We start from the raw sequence: 16,165 nt of genomic DNA, 5'->3' as shown, positions 1-16,165 counted from the left end.
ACCGTGTTTTGTAAAGAACGTTTTAAACGGACAGCTTTACCTTTCTAGTTGTTTCCGATACCTTAGTCTGTTTCCTTTCCAAGATGGCTAAAGGAGCTAAAACGTGGAATTGGACACCATCCATTTCGCCATCGACCAATGGCCGAGCCAGGATTTTAGTTTAGGGGGTCAAAATTAAAAAATAAAAATTGATTAAAAAAATGTAAGTAACAAAATCAACAAGCAACCAATCAACATATTTTTTTAAATCATGCGGATTAAAATGTCACCATATTTTTCTAAATTGTATTTTTGAAAAATTATGGTTAACAAGGTCTTTTTGTATATATGCTCAAGGGCGGAACTACCATGTTCCCATGTTTTCTCCAGGTTTTTTTTTTTTGGGTAAATGTCCATATAATCCTTGAAAATTACATTTTTACCCAAATTAAATTTTTATGTTTTTTAGTTTTACCCCGAACTTCAAATCTTCGAATTTGATCTAACCTTTCAATTTTTTATTTTTATTTTTTATTTTTACGGTAGCTATAATTTGACTCAAGGTATTTTATTTTATTCTATTCTACGCTAGTAAGTTACTTTTTAATCTTCAAAAAATTTGTTTCTTTCCCTTTCCTGTATAGCATAGAAAAAAAAAAATTAAAAATAAGAAACAAAAAGTCACGACTCGCTCTAAATGGCTGAAGGTTGCGTTTTAAAGGTTTTACTGTTTCTCAAGTTTTAATGAAACAATGCGTGTAATAAACAGTGCTTTGATGAAACTATACGTTTAAACTTTCAATCCTCAACCTTGCGATTTTAAATGCTCCGTTTTAATCTTCTTCTTCGTGAGTTTAACTTAACTTTCTAAGATTTAGCTCTCAAACTAATTGAAGTCAATCTGATATAAGGAAACATTATCTTCTCTTGCCTTGCCGGTAACGTCGATGCCTCGGATAAATGGTTGAGGGTGGGCAACTAGAGTATATAAAAAAAAGATTCTACTGGGGAGTAAGGGTAATTTTTGGGGGTCGAGCCTCCCTCCGCCCTGCGACACTAACGTTCCTTTCTCAGAAGGAAATCCTGTTTTTAATAACTAGAGAACATCTCTTGCAAATTAACTATGGGCAAATTATATTACAAAAAAAAAAAAAAAAAAACCTTTGGGCAAATTAGACAGCCCAAATGCTGTGACGTACTAGCCTAATACAAGTGTGGTTTGATCTCGAGACACAAAAGCAATGTGTTGGTTTCTCCCCGTTGATCACTCGGGCCGAGGAGAATACATACTAGATACCTCGGCCAAGTCCAAATGGCTCAGGTGCCTCAACTAAACCTGTCATTTATGTTTCTAGCATAAACAAAGGGCATGCCGTTTCCTTTTCTATGGAAATTAACTCCCATTCCACAAGGAAAATGCTAAAGACCCAATTATTTTGCCTTACTATTTAATTAAAAAAAATAAAATGAAAAATGAAAAAAATGTGTGAAGCAATAATATATTTTTTTGGTTCTTCTTTTATTTGGTATTTTAAAAAAAATAAAAAATAATATTTTTCTTCATAATAATGTCATTTTTTTTAAATTAAAAAATAAAGCAAAAATTAGCTCAAAGTTGAGCAAAATAATTGGGTCCCTATCGTCCTTCTTCCATAAACGCAAACCCGCTTTGGAAAGTGAGCTGTGTGTTCCAAGCAGGGAAACCGAAAATTCTCTCTGGTATTCTACACCCGCTCGCAGACACGACGTTGAGATTCTTCCCGGAACACTGTCCTCTAAGGAGAGCAGATATTTGTTATCAAATGGTTTCGATGATTTTCAGCGACTGTTCGTCCTCCGCGACCGCCCGGCTCCTCCCGTTGAGCCGCCAACACGGCGTCGTTTCTCTTAGCAGGTTAGCAGTGGGACGTCTCCATGTGGGACCCCCTGGCCGCTGCTCTCCGAGTTCGAGAACCCTCACTCTTCACTCCTCTACTTCACCATCTCCAGTCGTCACCGGTACGAGTCCCCTTTCCCTCCCTTCCCTTCTCTTCCGTTTCTGTTTGGTTGCTCAGAAAATGTCGGAAACCTGAGAACCTGAGAATTTTTTTTTTTTTTTTTTTTTTATATATATATATTCCCTTAACACTGACAACGTTTTTGTCCTTTTCTGCTTTTATTCATTCGGGGCATTTTGTCGAATATGTGCAATGAATCACGGTTCTGGTTTCTCAAATTACTGTCTTTGTCAATAGTATTGTCTTTCGATGTTGAGAATTGGAGTCTGAAGAAACTGATATTTGGATAGTGCTCACTGTTTAGTGGTATATACTAATTAGTACCTCTTATCTGGAATTCACATCCAGGTATGTCAACAGTGGTTTTACTGCATTTAGTGTTGCCTATTGATCAGGCCAGTTGGTCGTGTTTGCCAAGTGAACATGCTGTAATGTCTTTAATTTATTTGTTGGTCTTTTAAGTCTCTTGCTCGAGTAATTATAATTGATTATTTGTACAGCATCAACGGCTACTGAAGCATCTGCTAAAGTGATTGATGGAAAATCAGTTGCAAAGCAAATCAGAGATGAGATAACTGCTGAAGTATCTAGAATGAAGGATGCAATAGGTGTTATTCCTGGATTAGCGGTTATCCTTGTTGGGGATAGGAAGGACTCTGCAACTTATGTACGCAATAAGAAAAAAGCTAGTGAGTCAGTGGGGATTAATTCTTTTGAGGTGCGTTTGCCAGAAGATTCCACAGAGCAAGAAGTTCTCAAGTTTATCTCAGACTTCAATGATGATCCCTCAGTTCATGGAATCCTTGTTCAGTTACCTCTGCCTTCTGTACGCTTCTAAATTGAACTTCTTATTTCCTTTGGTGAAACATGCTACAATGCAAAAGTAAATAGGAGTATGTTTTATACTGTAAAAGAAAGTCACGCGTTCTGTAAAAATTTTACAGTCCTCTTATCCTGCGGTCTTTACCAATATTTTGAAATGCCTCATAGGCTCTATAAACGCATGCTAATGTCTATTGGTTTAATCAGTAATTCTTTTCTATATAGCTGACACCAGTTAGTTGGGATAAAGGCTTTGTCGAGTTAAGTCTCTTATTTAGAGAAAAATGTGTGTTATTAATATCATTATTCCAGTCGATTTATTAGTGATTCTGTAAATTTGTATGCTCTATATAAAGTTTTCAAGGTTATTAGCCCTTTTTCTTTTTACATGTATATATGGATCTTATCATGTACATGTCTGTATAAAGTTTATGCTATGATACTATTGAGTTAAATATCAGGGTGTGTTTGGACTTCTGTGGATATTGTGGCCCATTGACTGTTATTGATTTGTTGAGAAAATAGTATACAAAACATTGTGAAGATGCATTTTTCCTTGGATGACTAACTGCCCTTTGACAGTATAACTTTGATGTTATAGAGTGTGCCAAATATTATATACAGAGATTTGTATATAATTTGTATGAACCCTCAAAATTATTTCTGCCTTTGATTCATGAAGAAACTGATTTTCTTGTCTTCTTGGAATTTGTACCAGCATATGAATGAGCAGAACATCTTAAATGCTGTTAGCATTGAGAAAGATGTGGACGGATTTCACCCACTGAACATTGGCCGTCTAGCTATGCGGGATAGGGAACCCTTGTTTGTTCCATGCACACCAAAAGGATGCATAGAATTGTTGCACAGATATGACATTGGTATCAAAGGCAAGAGGGCAGTTGTAATTGGCCGGAGCAATATTGTTGGAATGCCAGCTGCTCTACTGCTACAAGTGAGACTTCATTCATCCAAGCATTATTATTTGATGATTAGATTCACTTCTGTTCCAATGAAATCATTATGTGCGTTCTAAACATTGCTAGAGGGAAGATGCTACCATCAGTATTGTCCATTCAAGAACCAAGAACCCTGAGGAGTTCACAAGACAAGCAGATATTATTATTTCAGCTGTAGGCCAGCCAAATATGATTAGGGGCAGCTGGATAAAGCCTGGTGCAGTGATTATTGATGTTGGGATTAATCCAGTTGAGGTGTGCAGAATTCTGTGATCTTCTGCATCGTAATTAATTACTTCTCTCTCTCTCTCTCTCTCTCTCTCTCTCACACACACACACACACAGATCTTAGTTTGTATTTTCCTCCCTCAAAAATTTGTGGAAGAGAACAGAAGAAATTACTCAAATGTCCTCAAGGTTACTCAAATTGCTCAGCTGGTCATGTGTGTGCGTGTGACAGGATACCAAAAGCCCTCGAGGTTACCGTTTGGTTGGAGATGTCTGTTACGAGGAGGCCTGCAAGATTGCTTCAGCTATTACTCCAGTTCCTGGTGGAGTAGGTCCAATGACAATAGCAATGCTTCTCTCAAATACTCTCACCTCAGCAAAGAGGATCCACAACTTCCAATGAATTTTTCTGAATTACTGTTACAAGGAAAGATGCCTCGTTCACAAATTCAGTTCATCTCAGCATTGGTTGTTTACATTTTTGAAATGAATTATATTAGAGTCTCTAGATGAAGTCAATAGGCGGCATCGTCCCTTGGTTTATAAATGATGTTGATTATGCAACCACGCAAGCGCTGGTTTCATGGGAGGCTTGGGACTTTGCAAACATGGTGATTAGGTTATTGCATCTGAAGTGAAAATCGGCATTTATCGGCTATCATCTACCCTTAAACAGGAGTGGAATGGTGTTTAGAGATTGCTACCATGAGAACTATCTGTTACATTTGATCTTACTGTAATTGGTTTGACCCTGGAACCAACTAAAAGTTATATGCTATGTCCGATGCTTAAATTTTGAATTATAGTTTTCTGAGCCTCGTGAGGCTCAGAAAACAGAGAATGTTGATGATCATTTTACTTTCTTCTCCGTTTTGTTTTTCTTTGATAGAGACAAGGTCACCCAAGATGGAGAATTAGTCAATAAATATGTTATATACTATACTCTCATCTCACTGGGCTAATGTAGCAGTGTCCATAAGCTTATATTGACTCAGTGAGATGTGAGTATAGTATATATATGGCATTACTCTTAATCTATTAGCATCCAAATTCTCACTTTACTCTTAAGAGAGTTGAATAAATAAATATGGTCCTCATCCAATTTCCTCTATTAATGGAGATTGCATGTTATAAAACAATTAAAGCATTCACTATTTTAACATCTGTACATTTGCCGACAAACATTTCAAAGTAGGTGCCTCTAAATTCAATTGAAAGTAGAAATATAATAGCCATTTGTAATGAAATTTTTTAATCCATCAATTGAACTCAAAAGCTTGAACCAATTATTTGTGAACAGCATCATCAAATTTTGCAGCCAGTCTAATTGGGGGACCCTGTTGTTGGTAGCACCTGTTCTTGACTTTCAATTCTTGGTCGGTCATTAGCTTCAGCAACCGGAGGCAAGAGCTATGTGAAGCAGCAAGCCAGCAACAGGGGGTCTTTGGAAATACCACTACCCACCAAACAGTGGCCGGATGATCTTAAGTTCCAATTCTGAATATGAATGAGTTTGCCCTGTTCTTCACTAATAATCCAGAAACAGAACAGTAGTCACTGCAATTTTTCACCCACAAGATCAATGCGTGCTTCAAAATGGTCTATCCCAGTTTTGCTTTGCTGTTTTGTACTCCTAAGAATTGAAACCTGAAAGACAATAACAGGAAGAAAATGTAGGTTCTGATTTTCGAATGGTTCTAAATCCATGTCAGAAATCAATTGAGCTTAATAGGCAGGCAAATGATGCAGCTTAATGTGATTGTTTATTCTCTTTTCTATTTCAATTTTAAGAAAGCCCACTACAATCAACTGAACTCTCAACATTCTTCTAACCTACCTCAGGAAAATCTTCTTAGTATCTTTGTAAGGTATAATTTCTTTGGATGATCACAGTGTAAGCCATTCATGGTCAAGAAACATCTTGACTGCCACTTGGCATGTTTGATGGTTTTAGGTCAGTTTCTACTAGTCCAAAGTCAAACGGGATTTATGATCCTGTATCACAGAGATTGATGTCAAGCAAATTTTCTTCTTCCTATTTAGGTTCAAAATTGATAGCAAGCTAGCAATACGAAATAAAGAGAGGTTAATTCAACATATTTTGATACCTTGGGCCGTTCCATAGAGTTTCCAAAATATCCTACTCCAAAAGACAAGGAAGAGTAAGAAGCCACAATCTCTACAGCTTTGAGCTTTGGCAAATTTCCTGGAACCTAAAGCAACAAATAAATACATATTCCTTCCAGACAAGCTAATAGAAAAGTAAAAGTCAACAGCCTCACAATTATGGGAGCATCAGCTTGCACAAGTAAAATCCCAGCACTTCTATCAGTACCGTATTGACTGCTCTCTTGAACAACAGAGCGTAAAACTTTCATGCAAGCAGAGGCAGGACCAGCCTGTGATCTACATAATGAATATAACCATGTCAAATTCATATCATGCGCTTTACATGGATGATTAGTATTACAAAAGACTCAATTAGGGAAATGATAAAATTGTTAATGATTAAAAGCTGTCCTTTCTGTCTCTATTTATCTCTGTCCATCATGTCTACGTCTTGTAAGTGGCATGTAATCACAGGCCAATTTTGATTCAACTAGTGAAGACTTAATAAGTTAGATACTCAAGTGCAGGTATCATCTCATGTTTCTGTCCTTTCTGTCTCTATTTATCTCTGTCCATCATGTCTACGTCTTGTAAGTGGCATGTAATCACAGGCCAATTTTGATTCAACTAGTGAAGACTTAATAAGTTAGATACTCAAGTGCAGGTATCATCTCATGTTTAAACCCATGAGAACAGAATATAACATCAACAACTAGATAAACACAGTTTAAACTCTGAATTGTGACTCACTTTGAAATTGACCTCTTCTTTTGGAGGTTTGAGACTACAACATAATAAATAAGCAAAGGCTAAATGTCGGCCAACACTGATACCAAAAAAAGGTTCATGTTCAGGAGGTCGCTCTCGAAGCGCGGTTGTTTGGAAGATGATCCCTCTGTGTCTTATGTGGTGTATTTGGAATGAACGAAATGCTAGATGTTTTGAAAATTCCACTAGGACCATAGAGGAATTGACTCATTTCTTCTTCTGTACTCTTTACTCTTGGACGGCCGCTTGGCTAGCTCCTTTAGTGATTAGTTTCTCTGATTTTCTTTTTCATTTCTCTCCCTCCTAGGCGCTCTCAGTTTATACTTCCCGTGTATATGGGTTGCGCCCCTTTGCGCTCTTTTATATCATCATCATTTCTTATCAAAAAAAAAAAGAGATGCATACATTGATGATGAGACACAGCACTCCCGAGCTGCAAAACCTCTCATTAGGTATTCTCCTGCACCAGAAGCACAACAACCAACCATAAAAGGAGCCCCAAAGGGACCTTTTGAGGATGCCCAACAACCTGAGCCATACATTGCTGCTAGTCCCACACGCCCACCAACCTGTGTTTTTTAATGAGAGACCAGTTAGATATTATCTACAATACTTGAAGAAGGCCGGTAAAGAAATACAAATGTATATCACAAGAAGCCTAGCCTCATTACCTTCAGTGCAATACCACCACTTGATGCCCCAGTTGCTATGTGACCTGCAGCGTCGACACAAATAACTCCGACAGTGTCCATGACGCAATCCTCTTCCAAAGCACTTGGTATACATGGTTGCACTTCTAAACCCAAAAGACAAATGCAACTCAGTCATAGAACCCCCGCGGGGGGGTGGGGGTGGAAATCAAACAATCAGCAATATCAAAAAAATCCAATAAAAGTTCTATGGAGTCTTGAATTATTGATTCAAAACAAAAAAAGAGCTACCATACACGATGCTTTTACAAAATTGGTTAAAGCCTGCGTATACTTGATAACAGAAACACACGATTAATGTAACTTTCATAGTCCACTTGTGAGAAGTTCAATCTTAAAAATGTTCCCTAATATAAGCTTATAGCCACCTAGATGCAGTATTATGCATATAGCAAACAAAGCTATATATATATGAAAATGCCCGGCAACATCACCAGAATGAAACTGATAGAGACATGTGGAATGATTTATGAACCTAAGGTTTGTCGAATGTCATTTTATGCGAAGTTTTAATTTATGAACTAAGTAATTTCTTGCATAGGGTAGGATTAAATCTAATATACTCCTAAGAAGCACCATGGACCAACAAAGAACACAGGTAAAATACCATGTGTAAAGCGGGAAGGTGGATAGTATTATCAGCTTCCCTTACCAGAAAAGGCAGATGTGCAGATAATGTTCACGCTACAGACCTTCACAGTTTTGAAATGGAATGAATCGCTCCTTGCAAAATCAAACTAAGATGGAATACCTGGTATTGCAGCAGTATCTTGTAGACTGCAAGAAATACCCACAGCAGGAATTTCTGTTTTAGCTTTGGCATCATCAACCATTACTTTATACCTTTTCCATTGTGCTTTTGCCCTTTCTGTAACCAGCCACTATTTCAAAATGCACAAGATCAATTTACCCATTGTTATAAGCAAGAACTATTTCTATAGCTGAAAGATAAGTGACTTTAAAAAGTAAACTTGACATATTTGACATGATATATGTTATCTACTCTCCTTTGGAGTTGGGTGAGAGGTTACAAAATTGTAGGTGAAAAAATAAAAGATATGGACCTTGTCAGCCTCGGCTATAGTTGCTGGCAAAGCAATGCCCTTGGACTTTGCCCATGTTCGAGCTCCTTCACCAACCAAGAAGCTGTGCAACATGGTATTATTTTTGCAGGAATAAGATTGAAGTAAAAGAAAAAAAAATGAAAAGAATTCAGAAGTTGAAATTACTCCTCATGTTAGTAGAACATAACTAATTTTCATCAGAGTTTAACTTTTGTTCTTCTGATTAAATCATCTGCCATCAAACTATTAGCAAACTGATGTATCCCCAAGTGAAAAGTGACTATTTCATGAAGATTGATAATACATTCGGGGATATAGACATCTAGAAATGGACAGTAAAACAGATTTATGAAAGGGAAGAGCCATAGTGACATAGTCCTCCAACAGGTTAAAAGAGAAGCAACGTAGAGCAATCATTACATGGGAGGTATTCGACCCAACAAAGAAGATCCCATAATTTGATCCTTGGCCAATAAAGTAGCAATCTGGATGGCATTTCGAATGCCTGGTCTACAACATACGAAACAGACATTAATAACTTCATTTTGTTTTCCATGTCACACGTGACATTCAGTAAATTTATGTGAAATGAAGATTGCAAACTAAAATGTAAAGCCCAATTTGTTAACAGAATCATATAAACCAAAGAAATTGCTGATGACACGTAACATAATTGGTTAACTCAATAAAATATCCAATGCATAGCATTATGAATACCTGGCACTGCCCCAACAGCCCCAAATGCTCCAGAATCACCATCCATAATACTGGCATCACATTCCACATGACCATCTTCTGTCAAATTGGAGCCTCGACCCGCATTTGTGCTAGGATCATCCTTCAATGAAATAGTGGTATCATTAAAACTCATTAAACATGATATAACAGATCTACATGAAAGCCTACACAGCATCAAATGGTTCTCCTCTTGGTAAAATGAAAAGCCTCTAATCCTTCGTAAAAGAAAATAAAGAGGCAATATCAAATCATCTTGGAATCCAAAATCAGCAAACCAAATTAGAAAATTGATTAACCTAGACAGGCCTATATTGCTTTCCTGCTAAACTTCCACTCACTTGCTATTTGAGGACCACATGTTTTGTAACTTCAAAAAGGAAAATTCCATTCTGCAACTTACTATATCATACCGAGTAGATTTAAAATTCTCCAAAAATTCTAAAGACAAAAGATGCTTCTGAGGAACCAAAGATCCTCTCAAATTCAGAGATCACACAATGAATTCCCATACTTGACATAACCTGCTCTGTGTTAACTGCCAAAATAATTCTTTCCCCAAGTATAAGCGGAAAAGCCTCTCGAAAATTGGTTATGCTTACTTATTGACACTCCAATATTCCGAGATATAATATGAATTAAGAATAATTACATCCTAAGCATGATAACAACAGCATCATACAATAAACACGCAGCCAAATAGATAAACAAATGAACAAACGGATACATATATACATACATACAGCGTATGTGGAAAGAAGAAACTATACCTCCAACACTTGAATAGCTGCAGAAACAGCATCTAAGCAACTGCCGGAGCCCTGAACCAAATAGACCAAAACACGTCAAGCATATATTTATAGCGCAATCAAATTCCTAGCTTTCAAATATTTTCAATTAAAGACACGATCATCGTCCTCATCAAAACCAAACATTTCCTTGCTTCGTCTGAAATATGCATGTTTTACAGAAGCAATGGAAAGTGAAATGTGTGTGTGTGAGAGAGAGAGGGAGAGACCTTGCGAAGAACTAAAGCAGCGGCGAGGCACGCGCGTTTCATAGCGGACCTGAGGGATTTCTCGTTGGAAGGAGAGTGATAACCCGCGCCTACGTGTACTGCTACGAAGAATCTAGGGCTTTGATCCTCTGCCTCGCAAGCCATGGAATTCTATTGTCGAGAGAGAGCGAGAGAGAGAGAGAGTATTTATCAGTGTATCAGTGAGGACGCAGCGGAAGAAGAAGAAGGAAGGTTCGTTTCATACCTTACCGTTCCAGGTAATTTCTTAGATGAGGAAAAACGACGTTTAAATGGAATATGAACGACAACTAGAACATTGGCGGAAAAGGGAAAACCATTTTAAAACGGTATTGTTCTTTTGGGTTCCTGAGCAATAGAATGCCGTTTAAATGAAGAAAAAATGAGCGTCGTTGCTCAGGAAAAACCCATAAAGAACAATGAGAAGCTGCTTTCTAGAGGAAGAAAAACAAGATCTAAAAATGGCTAATTAGTAATTACCAAAAAGAAAAACAACGATTAACAATACCAAACTGAGGAATTGCTCAGATAAATTTTAAGGATAATGAAAATTAGTTTTTTATTTTAATGATAAAGACAAAAATCTAAAAAGCTGCTTTTGTCATTTTATTTTATTTTTTAATGGACACATTAAGGTTTTTAATTTATATTTTATTTCACTTGAGCCCAGAGAAGTTGAAGGATTTCCCACTAGTTTTTGGAAATGACCCCCCCACCCCCCCCCCCTCCCAAAAAAAAAATCCAACATCTTGGGGAGATTGGATGAGCCCCATATGCCAAATAGAATGTAATGTAGTGAATGAATAAGAAATCACAATGTAATTGCTTATCAGATAAAAGCATGCATACATAGATATCATAGTTCAAGAATGAATTACAGTACTTCTTTAACAAAGAAAGGAATCCTTCGCCTAGCTTGATTACTCATACATGTAAATTACAAATGGCATAAATTTGGAAAATCAAAACGTTGCCCAATGCTCAGGGGTTTGCAAGGAACAGAGCTTTACACTGCTCCATTGTATCTTCAGGACTGGTAACTGAGAAAGGAAAAAACATACAGTCAATAACAATATGATACTACAAATAGAAACAACTGATCTTTGGATTCTTAGCAATCATGAATCAACCCATTCTAATTCACTGCATTTGGAGTGAATCCATATTTGTGTGCTTGGCACTTGAAACAAATTTTTGACATTTTCTATGTAAGATAAATCTTAAGACTTTTGGAAATAATGTCATCTTACATCCTCTATTGTCAATCTTGGTGTCACCACCACTTAGTCCTGTAATTAGTCCACATATGATGGGATTGTACATTTAGATGCTACTAAAAGGCAAAAATGGATGATTTTTTCAGTTCCAAAGGAGCCTGTTTATGTGTTGAAATTCAGATGTGGATCTCACCTGTGTGACCGACAGTTCGTTCTGATTCATAAATTTCATGGTCGTTCCCACCCTGCTCAAACAAAAAACCAGAACTCTTCCATTAGTATGAACAAAGGAAGAACAAAGTGAAGAACAGTAAATAATATAGGTATGAAAACACTACTGGTCGATTTCGAGACTAAAATTGTATGTGGCCAAGTACTTGCAGCAAAATATATATCTAAATGCCAAAAAGAGTTGATCAACCAAAATTTAAGGGCCACAGTTTGGTTTAAAGTATGAAAATACCACCAAATTTCATAATAAGATTATCAACATTTTGAATTACAGGATTTCTGTATATGTAAAAATAAGAAATAAAATGCGTGAACTCCTATGTCATGCAGGATGTATATCTACATCTCTCTTATGAGAGACTAAGGAGTAATTTGTCCAATATAACAGGATCGAACCATAACTCCATATTGAAAAGCAACAAAATCACTTATCAGAATAAGCAAAAGAGATAAATGATGAGACTAAAGGGCTAACCTTGTAAGTTTTGTCACCAAAGAAATGGATCTCATGAAAATCATCCAGGTATCTCAAGCAGTATGTCTTGTCCCAACCTTGAGGGAAAACCTGTTACAAGAATTATGCAACTAAATTAGATTCAATGGCACTTCCACTTGCCTTCTGATTTACTGCTAAATCAAGACTCATCACAACATAATGAAGATAAAGTATAATCTTTAAGTACAACTCACATCAAAACTTATTTGCCCTCCTATTGCAAATGTCAGGTTAAGGTGAGCAAACTTCTCGCGAAGCATAGAAACCATTTTCGGGCAAATGTTGAGAACCTGAAACATCATTTTCATGTGTTTTTCCACATTGCATACCCAAACGCATAAAAGTTATTCTATGATAACAGAATAATTTAGAATTTGATATTTTGGGGGGGAAACAAAAAGAACCAAAGATTCTTTACCTTGTCATACTTTTCAAATTCATCCCTTTCTTCTTGGCTGCAGTTTCTCCCAATTGGTGATACATTGATCATGCCACTTCGGAACTCTATAAATGTTCCCCTAAAAACGTATATAAAAAGGAAATCTTACGAAGCTTAAAATACACACACGAACATATTTAGGCTTTCATAACACTAACCTTTTTATAGGGATATCCAAGTCAGCAATATAATGGAGTGTAAAATTGATAAATTCCTGCACATTTTCAATCCATCAGGACAAGGAATTGATAAATATAGTATGCTAGAAAATGTTTTGTACAGAGTTTTAGTCTACCATACAACTCTATAACCTACACCCATAGCCATTCTCACTATCCATTATTACTATAGGCTCGCAGAAGAACAACTAATAAGATGCTTCTAGTCATTGTTCTTCTAGCTAGTCGTTTTCCTTGTATACTCCATGTGTACTAGGGTTGCGTCCCTCTGCGCTTTTGATATATAAACATTACTTATCAAAAAAAGAAGAAGATGCTTTTAGTCATTGTTGATGAGTTCTTTGCATGCAAGCAAGCATGTATGGGAGAAATTAACTGTTCTAGTCCCTGAAAATGTAAAGACAAGTGCAAGAGACCCATCCTAGGTATCCTAAGAGTATAAAACATTGGGCATTTTCCAAATAAGAAACTGAACAGTTCGTTTATTTAACACAGGAAGGTCATTACCTTGAGTTTCTCTTCTCCAAGAAATGTCTTTAAGCTCTGGACAAATGAAGAAACAAAACCCATCAAGGTAATATATATCAAACTAAGAAACAAGGATACAAAAGATAATAAAATTTTGTTACAACTCCCAAGGAAACAATTTATAGTTGGCAAGCACCTTAAAGGCCAAAACCAACCCAAAGGCATTTTCAAACTTAGGTAATGTGTAATAACAAAATGACCAGGAGGTGATACATAATTGTCCAGAATAACAAACACTTCCATGGGGGATGTACACAGTGGGTCAGCAAAGGACTAGTATACAAGAATCAATTGCTTTTTGAAGTTTAGCATACCAAGTTAAATAAAACCATCTTGACACTTCTAGCTCAAGTCTCTTGTGGATATATAAATTTATAAACATCAGTTACAAATGTTACTGCTTTCTTTGTATTCTGTGTTTATGCTGTAAACAGTACCTGGGTGTCAATAAGCTTCCCATCTTTATGAGCCACAAGACCATTCTCAGAAAATACATAATCGTAGTCATCAATAACTGCAAAGAGAAAAGAGACACTTAATAGTATAGTCATGTACATATGAAAAATTGTGAAGTAGACAACTGCATTTGGCCCTGATTTTGAGAACTATTGAAAACCAATCAGATAATGCTTATAAAGGTTAGACTTGAAACTCATTTATAATCCATAGAAAAGATAATGCTTGATTGTCAAGGTTCATGACGAATATTCACATGAAAAATACATTTGAAAGCTAAGAACCAAAGTATATTTTTAGATCATGTTGAAACAAATGGAATAATCAAACAGATTTTGGGTTCCTACCTTATTTCACTTTCTCTTATGAGCCAATGACTAAGAGCTAGATAGAGCAAACCTGTCTTCCCAAGCTGCTCTGATATTTTAGTAAGGTCAGATCCTCCCACGACTCCGACTGTCACAACCTGCAGCCAGAAATATCTCTCATCAACTGCCTTCTGAATGTTGGTAAAAGAGAATACAATAAAGAGTCCCATAAAATCCCCTCTTATAGCTAAGCAATTACCTTTCGAAGTTCCCGCATGAATTCTAACAGCTTTGGAATGGCCACCTAGCATTTGAGTGGAAAAAGTTGCATCAAAGACAATTTCAAGTGGATACATGGAAATGTTAGTTTCATGGAATAAATCTAAGAAATAACAACTTGCTTACATATATCCTATGCTGCTGTGACCATAATAACATAAACAATACAATGGAACAAAATTAACAAACAAAATGAATAAGAGAAGAAAATCAGTACCTTTCTTGGAGCAGTAAGGGTCCCATCCATATCAAATAAAGCAATTAAACCAGGTTTCCTGATGGCCATTTCGCTCAAGATATTTTTCTGCAACACCAAATCCACAATATCACAATGCTTCCAACAAAAACTTAACAAACTAGCTCCTCTAAAACTTTCTGAGAAATTAAATCTCCATTTACAATATCCCAAAAGGTCTCGAAGTACATTACAATCTATCTACAACCCATTTGAGCTACAATCCCAAAGGTCTATCTTTCCATCATTGTGGATGGTAATTTTATACCGAACCATCGAAGAAAACAAATCAAATGCGCAGCTGAGTTTGGCAGCAAGCACCTAATGCTCGGACTGGAATTCAAAGTGGAATTCCAAATCTGGTTTGGTTTCTGAACTCAGGTCCTACTCATTAAACCCAGAAGAACAATTCCACAGCAAAACGAGACTTCCAAATCCCACAGAATTGGAATTCCAAACCGAAGAAAACAAAAGAGAGAGAGAGAAAAAGAAAACATTTGCATTCAGTTCAAAATAAATGGCAGATTCAAGCTCCAAGCTAAGAATTAGTAGTTACACAATGAAATAATCAAGTGAATAAACAAAATGGAAAATAGTTAACTTGCCTGCTTCAATAAATGAAACTTTAAGCTCAGAATTTGAAGCAGATCTTTAAGCGCGGAAGTGGGGAGTCCCGGGGGATTATATAAATTGTTGAAGGGGTAGCTTGAGAAGTGAGGGTCTTTTGATCTAGGGACTGGGATCTTTGACAAGCTGCGAAACTACATACTATCTGGGTGCTGTACAAGGATAAATCAGATTCGTTCACGTGTAACGGTCAAAGGTCAAGAAACTGCAGACGTCAGATCGTTTATTACGAAGAGATTTCTCTCCCTCTCTCTCTCTTTTTCAAGGGCAAAGTGGGCTAGACATGGCATGAGGGACGCATAAGGGAAGGATATGTTTCAACATAGGTCCAAGATTCTTTCTTTAAATAAATGTAAGGTTATAGATTCGGTGTCTTCTCTATGATCTTTTGGGTCTCCCTTCTTTGTGGGTTTGTTTTAGAATGCCGTTTAAATGAAGAAACCCATAAAGAACAATGAGAAGCTGCTTTCTAGAGGAAGAAAAACAAGATCTAAAAATGGCTAATTAGTAATTACCAAAAAGAAAAACAACGATTAACAATACCAAACTGAGTAATTGCTCAGATAAATTTTAAGGATAATGAAAATCAGTTTTTTATTTTAATGATAAACACAAAAATCTAAAAAGCCGCTTTTGTCATTTTATTTTATTTTTTAATGGACACATTGAGGTTTTTAATTTATATTTTATTTCACTAGAGCCCACAGAAGTTGAAGGATTTCCTACTAGTTTTTGGAAATGACCACCACCCCCCCCCCCCCCC

The 16,165-nt window shown here is 36.6% G+C and overlaps 3 protein-coding genes across 9 annotated transcripts; 1 reads left to right on the top strand and 2 right to left on the bottom strand.

Annotated features, from left to right (window-relative positions):
- The first annotated feature begins 1,610 nt into the window (after positions 1-1,610).
- On the top strand, positions 1,611-4,848 carry EMB3127 (Amino acid dehydrogenase family protein). The gene is made up of 5 exons (XM_059600404.2): positions 1,611-1,977; positions 2,477-2,802; positions 3,517-3,753; positions 3,845-4,012; positions 4,218-4,848. Exons 1-5 carry the CDS (start codon positions 1,782-1,784, stop codon positions 4,386-4,388), a joined length of 1,098 nt encoding a protein of 365 aa, XP_059456387.1. The 5' UTR covers positions 1,611-1,781; the 3' UTR covers positions 4,389-4,848.
- Positions 4,849-5,065: 217 nt separating this feature from the next.
- On the bottom strand, positions 5,066-10,760 carry LOC132186428 (N-terminal nucleophile aminohydrolases (Ntn hydrolases) superfamily protein). 7 transcript variants are annotated; one of them, XM_059600401.2, is made up of 12 exons: positions 10,634-10,746; positions 10,390-10,539; positions 10,142-10,192; positions 9,354-9,474; positions 9,057-9,141; positions 8,637-8,718; positions 8,324-8,453; positions 7,534-7,658; positions 7,268-7,431; positions 6,268-6,391; positions 6,094-6,198; positions 5,066-5,632 (listed from the first exon to the last, which is right to left on the bottom strand). In XM_059600401.2, exons 2-12 carry the CDS (start codon positions 10,531-10,533, stop codon positions 5,540-5,542), a joined length of 1,224 nt encoding a protein of 407 aa, XP_059456384.2. In that variant the 5' UTR covers positions 10,534-10,539; positions 10,634-10,746; the 3' UTR covers positions 5,066-5,539. The 7 variants fall into 7 exon arrangements, 4 of the variants coding, with proteins under 4 accessions (XP_059456384.2, XP_059456385.2, XP_088373863.1 ...); XM_059600402.2 differs by having other exon boundaries at positions 10,639-10,746; XR_009440751.2 differs by adding an exon at positions 5,823-5,980 and having other exon boundaries at positions 5,544-5,632; positions 6,094-6,191; positions 10,390-10,760.
- Positions 10,761-11,203: 443 nt separating this feature from the next.
- On the bottom strand, positions 11,204-15,695 carry LOC132188431 (phosphomannomutase). The gene is made up of 12 exons (XM_059602876.2): positions 15,381-15,695; positions 14,758-14,844; positions 14,521-14,565; positions 14,353-14,419; positions 13,935-14,011; positions 13,477-13,512; positions 12,949-13,004; positions 12,770-12,869; positions 12,546-12,641; positions 12,331-12,420; positions 11,818-11,869; positions 11,204-11,447 (listed from the first exon to the last, which is right to left on the bottom strand). The coding sequence occupies exons 2-12, from the start codon at positions 14,824-14,826 to the stop codon at positions 11,389-11,391; spliced, it is 747 nt and encodes a 248-aa protein (XP_059458859.2). The 5' UTR covers positions 14,827-14,844; positions 15,381-15,695; the 3' UTR covers positions 11,204-11,388.
- Between the last annotated feature and the right edge of the window lie 470 nt (positions 15,696-16,165).

Source organism: Corylus avellana, chromosome 6 (genome assembly GCF_965113065.1).
Source record: "Corylus avellana chromosome 6, dhCorAvel1.hap1.2, whole genome shotgun sequence".
NCBI lineage: Eukaryota > Viridiplantae > Streptophyta > Magnoliopsida > Fagales > Betulaceae > Corylus > Corylus avellana.
The sequence above is the reverse complement of the archived record's forward strand: the minus strand, read 5'-3'. Positions and strand labels throughout refer to the sequence as shown.

What these genes read in the sequence shown, in the direction of transcription:
- EMB3127 (XM_059600404.2), top strand. Translation starts at nt 1,782, where the DNA reads ATGGTTTCGATGATTTTCAGCGACTGTTCGTCCTCCGCGACCGCCCGG. An exon ending in ACCATCTCCAGTCGTCACCG is followed by an intron (nt 1,978 to 2,476) that starts GTACGAGTCCCC and finishes TTATTTGTACAG; the next exon opens with CATCAACGGCTACTGAAGCA. An exon ending in TTGGGATTAATCCAGTTGAG is followed by an intron (nt 4,013 to 4,217) that starts GTGTGCAGAATT and finishes TGCGTGTGACAG; the next exon opens with GATACCAAAAGCCCTCGAGG.
- LOC132188431 (XM_059602876.2), bottom strand. Translation starts at nt 14,826, where the DNA reads ATGGCCATCAGGAAACCTGGTTTAATTGCTTTATTTGATATGGATGGG. An exon ending in GGAAGCTTATTGACACCCAG is followed by an intron (nt 13,513 to 13,934) that starts GTACTGTTTACA and finishes TCATTTGTCCAG; the next exon opens with AGCTTAAAGACATTTCTTGG. An exon ending in GAGGGCAAATAAGTTTTGAT is followed by an intron (nt 12,421 to 12,545) that starts GTGAGTTGTACT and finishes TTCTTGTAACAG; the next exon opens with GTTTTCCCTCAAGGTTGGGA.
- LOC132186428 (XM_088517737.1), bottom strand. Translation starts at nt 10,533, where the DNA reads ATGGCTTGCGAGGCAGAGGATCAAAGCCCTAGATTCTTCGTAGCAGTA. An exon ending in TGCTGTGTCTCATCATCAAT is followed by an intron (nt 6,392 to 7,267) that starts GTATGCATCTCT and finishes TTCATTATGTAG; the next exon opens with ATCACAGGCTGGTCCTGCCT. An exon ending in AAGCTGATGCTCCCATAATT is followed by an intron (nt 6,199 to 6,267) that starts GTGAGGCTGTTG and finishes TTGTTGCTTTAG; the next exon opens with GTTCCAGGAAATTTGCCAAA.